This window comes from Portunus trituberculatus, chromosome 43 (assembly GCF_017591435.1).
Source record: "Portunus trituberculatus isolate SZX2019 chromosome 43, ASM1759143v1, whole genome shotgun sequence".
Lineage (NCBI taxonomy): Eukaryota > Metazoa > Arthropoda > Malacostraca > Decapoda > Portunidae > Portunus > Portunus trituberculatus.
In genome coordinates, this window is record NC_059297.1 from 10064246 (window position 1) to 10069410 (window position 5165).

The 5165-nt window shown below is 41.2% G+C and overlaps 1 protein-coding gene across 1 annotated transcript; it reads left to right on the plus strand.

Annotated features, from left to right (window-relative positions):
* The first annotated feature begins 3696 nt into the window (after positions 1-3696).
* LOC123517973 (protein ZBED8-like) lies at positions 3697-4897 on the plus strand. Its single transcript, XM_045278476.1, has 2 exons — positions 3697-4200; positions 4874-4897. Exons 1-2 carry the CDS (start codon positions 3697-3699, stop codon positions 4895-4897), a joined length of 528 nt encoding a protein of 175 aa, XP_045134411.1.
* The last annotated feature ends 268 nt before the right edge of the window (positions 4898-5165 follow it).

Consider the following 5165-nt stretch of genomic DNA (forward strand, 5'->3'; position numbering starts at 1 on the left):
CAGGAGTTTCAGGGACTATATGCGAATTTCTGTCACCGCATCAGGTAAATTACTCGCTCTCAGAGTTCCGTCTCTACATATTGTCCAGGACTATTCGATGTCTTACTGTTGGAATACTGTGTCAGGTTAGCAAAAGTAAACTCCTCTTTGAGGCTACTATGAAATCTCCTTAAAGTAACAGTTTTTATATTTCTTCAATGGAATTGTGATATGCCTGCCTCCCAAGAGGAGATCAGTCCACGATCAAATTTCTTTCCAATGTGTTTATGCCTCCAAGAGGCAATGATGGGAGACTTGGTTCTTTCGCTCCTCCAGGATATTGTGCATTTTATTCTGGTTTTCATTTAGGCAAAGCACCACGGTGGCATTGCAATTCTGGTTCTCAATTATATACTTTATTCTAGTTACGAACTGCAAACTCCACTACAAACCGCAAACTCAACTATAGGCTGGTGCAGCTCTAAAATTGTCAAGCCTTTCATATATGGTTTGTAGTATTTACCTTCAACTCGGTATTTCTATCGAAAGGAGTGCCACGACATTTTCATGAGCTAGTTCGAGTTCGATCTCCGCGGCTTACTTCGTATATTCATTCTACAGTTTTTATTTATTTTTTCTTATGAATTTGAATTGGGGGCGTTCTGTCCAAAATTCGTTCTCTTAATGTACACCCACACCCACCCACACACACACACACACACACACACACACACACACACACACACACACAGATCGGTCTATGAGCTCTGAGCTCGCTCCGTAATGGGGAAGACTGGCTGGGTGACCAGCAGGCGACCGAGGTGAATTACACACACACACACACACACACACACACACACACACACACACACACACACACTCTCTCTCTCTCTCTCTCTCTCTCTCTCTCTCTCTCTCTCTCTCTCTCTCTCTCTCTCTCTGTCTCTGTCTCTGTCTCTGTCTCTCTCTCTCTCTGTCTCTCTCTCTCTCTCTCTCTCTCTCTCTCTCTCTCTCTCTCTCTCTCTCTCTCTCTCTCTCTCTCTCTCTCTCTCTCTCTCTCTCTCTCTCTCTCTCTCTCTCTCTCTCTCTCTCTCTCTCTCTCTCTCTCTCTCTCTCTCTCTCTCTCTCTCTCTCTCTCTCTCTCTCTCTCTCTCTCTCTCTCTCTCTCTCTCTCTCTCTCTCTCTCTCTCTCTCTCTCTCTCTCTCTCTCTCTCTCTCTCTCTCTCTCTCTCTCTCTCTCTCTCTCTCTCTCTATATATATATATATATATATATATATATATATATATATATATATACACACTGTAATCAATAACGCAACACGCTCTAAATTACAGGCCGCGTGTCATAAGCAAGTCGTGTCACACTTTTTGCTGTGGTTATAAACAGTGTCATGGGTTTGCTTTCAGATGCAGTTTCTGGTAGCTAATTATGTCGATGATTTGTCAGTCTCTTTTCTGCGGGGCGAGTGTCATTAAGTGAAGGGAGGCTGCAATTAACAGTTAATGGGATTTCTTTGTGGGCTGCAAATTGGCCGTTTTGTTCCTCGGCTTCGAAGATTATTTCTGTACAATTATGCTGTCTTCCTGGTGTTAACACAGGCTGTTGGTCATTTGTACATGTACGATAAAAGAATCTTTTGTGTGGAATAAACTTCTTTCCTAGAGCTTTTATTTGACAGTCGCTTAATTTTTGTTCCCCATCTTCCTTTTTTTCTGTTATGGCCTATAGTGCCTGAAGGTATACTTGAATAGTATGTATGGGAAGCGTTGTTCAGCTTCCACCCATTAGTGGCGCAAGTAATTTTGTTTATAGTGGTACCCTTATTAGGGCTCATATCACCACCCAAGCGCATCTTTGGTGTAACCACCTAGAACCAGGGTATCATGGTGACATATAGGTAACTTTAAACCACTCGACAAATGGCAAAGTTTGAAGGTAGTACGTGGTGGGATTCGAACCTACGCGTGGACGTCTGCCCGATTCCTTCTAGTAGGAATATTACTTAGATAGTAAGGTAAGAAAACACCCAACACTATACTTATACACATATTCTACACTTATACATCTGGCAGCCACACATACCCCACAATCCTCAGAAGGGTTGCACCAGACAATGGAGAGGATACACACACACCGAGTTAGCCAGAATTGCTTTATCCCCTGTATAGCCGGTTAAAGAACAATACACATGTTGATTGTCTCCTGGACTTTACTTCAAGGCCCGTGATACTGACAGTTTGATCAACACACGCAGATACTTATATAGGGCACTGTGAAAACCCACCGACAAGAGCATTGAATCACCGGCTTGTGGACAGACGCTTCCCCAGTGTGTTTTGGCTTTTTTTTCATCTACAGACTACAGTTCTGTGGTGTGTTATATGTCCGTAGCACAGTGATATTGTGTTTCCTGTGCAGTGATAACAGTGTTTAGTGAAGTGTAGTGGTGTTTTTTTTCGGTGCTATCAGGAGTACCGTCGTCCCTATTTGCCCGACATGTTGACTGTCTCCTGAACTTTATTTCAAGCACCGTGATACTGATAGCTTCATGAACACACGCGGACACTTATATAACGCTCTGTAAGAACCCACCTACACTTCTATAAAGGTTACTGAGCGTTTCTCCACATTTCTAACTACTGTCTTGCTATTCCTGGTCAGAACTTTTTACCAGATTATAAGTCCCATGCATTATTCTTAGAACTCTATTCCGCACATTTTGCCACCAGATGGTTCAAAGTTTTATGCTGGAGTCGGATGCATTGCTATTTTTTCTCATATTGCCAAGACTGTAGTTCACGGGGTGTAGCTTAATTCTGTCTTTTTTTTTATGGCAGAGCTGTTGGCCATTATCCTGGCTTATTCTTCCTGTTTCGTACTTTACAATATTTTTTTAGCGGTTTCTGAAATCCTATCTCTAATATGGAACTATTAAATCCTTTCTCTCGTCATTCTCTTGTTTTGTAATTTTTTAAGTGGTTCCGCTCTCTACATCATATTGTTGGGTTTGTTGGGTCCAATCACGTGTGGGAGTTTCGGGGAATGAGAAGGCTGATAGGCTGTCGAAATGTGTAGTCTCGTTGTTCTTCCAGCCCTGTTCCATTTCATGATTTGTACCACATTAACAATAACAAGGTGGCAGTTCTTGCCATTTGGCAAAACAGGTGGGGAGGCTTTAGTTCAGTGGTTCCCAACCAGGGGTCCATGGAAGAATTTCAAGGGGTCCATAGAGATTCTACTTATTTTTAAATTTATTATACTGGAATTAGGAGACATGCGGCTCAGAATAAAATTTATACTACTGTTCACAATCCTTAAAACTGAATGCTTAAATGTTAGAATTGCTCTACATTAGCTAACAGTATCAGCGGTGTCAAACTCACGGTCCATGTGACAAATTTGGCCCTTGGGATGGTCATGGGACAAAATCTCCCTGCAGACTCTGCAGGAGATTTTGTCCCGCTTCTTCTCTCTTCGCCAGGAAGTTGAAATGTTTCTTGATGTACAGAAAAAATGTGACCTGTTGGAGATATTGAAATCAGAACACTTTGAGCTCCGCCTTGCTTATCTTGTGGACATATTTGAAATCTTCAACCAGCTGAACTTGAGACTCCAAGGAAAGGATTCAAACTTGCTCAGCCACTGTGACTCAATACATGCATTTTGGCCAAATTGGAGCTGTATAAGAAGAGAGTGAGTGTAGGAAAATTTATGATGTTTCCATCATTGAATGAAGTTCTTGCTGATGGTCAGCTTTCAAGTACCTTGTCCAAGGAAATCATGGACCACTTGTCTCAGCTAGATGATGAATTTCGCCGTTACTTTCCTGACTTGAGCCCTCAGCATGCAGGATTAGCAAAAAATCCTTTCTTATGTCAGGTTGATGATGTGTTAGAAGACGCACAAGAAGAGTTCATTGAGCTTCTCCATGATTCAACAGCCAAGAATGTGTTCCAGTCAAACTCCTTGTCTAGCTTCTGGTGTTCAATGATGGAATCATATCCAAAAATAAGTGATCTGGCAGTTCGAGTTCTTTTGCCTTTTGCTTCAACCTACCTGTGCGAAAGTGGGTTTTCTTCATTACTTGCAATAAAAACAAAATCAAGGAACAAGCTGTCTGTGGAAGATGACTTGAGGTGTGCACTGGCTGCCACTGAGCCAAGGATTCATGAGCTGGTTGCTCAAAACAACCACAAAAGTCCCATTGAGAAATATAAAGTGACATACTTTTTCGCAACCAATGAAAAGTTTCATTCACTGCTGTTTTGTGATTTTTGTTGTATTCATACAGTTTTGTGATTCTTTTATTCATACATGTGCTTGCAAGCTCAAAAAAGGGCAAATATTATAAAGATAGTTTTTGCACACAATACCTACAACTATAACAACATTAACATAACATTTTTCCTATGTGTTTTACTTAAATCAAAAAGTGCTGAACGGAATGTTTTCTGATTTCATATAAATAGGCCTACATCTTAATCAGCATAACAATGGAAGGCATTTTACATTAATATATTCATTTCTTGCAGAAAAATCTTTTATTAATTTTCTTGGCTTAACCTATTTCGTTGTAGGGGGTCCACAGGTGAAACAATGACTGGAAAAGGGGGAACGGGACAAATAAGGTTGGGAACCGCTGCAGAGATTGTACCGGCTAGTATCCGGACAGATCACACGTGTCTCACACATGGTTACCTTATATCTCAAGAAAACAACAATATTATTATGACTGCATAGTCTTTCTTACAATTCGACAGTTTCTGGCAAGGTGTTTCTGACTAGTGGAACAGCAGGACCGAAACGACTACTTCTTTCGTTGTCGGGGTGAAGATGTGACTTGCCGAATCTCACAGACTCTTGGAGAAAGTTTTTTTTCTCTTTTCCCCAGGACATGGGACCCTCATGTTTGTAGACAAGTCTCGTCTTTTGAATGAATTAAAGCTTCGTTTTTTAAATATCATTAGTTTCAATTACTTTAATAGTGATATAATATTTTCTTTTAGTTTCTGGCTTAGCACCGGCAGGTGCTTAGTGAAGAAGAAGCATAATGAACAACACTGGTTCATGGAGACTGGGTCAGTGGGATCAACGCCTTGGGTACGAAACCAACAACGCCAGATGAGCTGCTTTGGATCAGTGGAGTTAGTACCACCTCACGTGAATTTATACGTTCAGATACC

Bases quoted from the DNA above. Each gene is read 5' to 3' on its own strand.
- LOC123517973 (XM_045278476.1), top strand. From the start codon at position 3,697: ATGTTTCCATCATTGAATGAAGTTCTTGCTGATGGTCAGCTTTCAAGT. The intron at 4,201-4,873 runs GTGACATACTTT...TCTTTTCCCCAG, and splicing joins GTCCCATTGAGAAATATAAA to GACATGGGACCCTCATGTTT.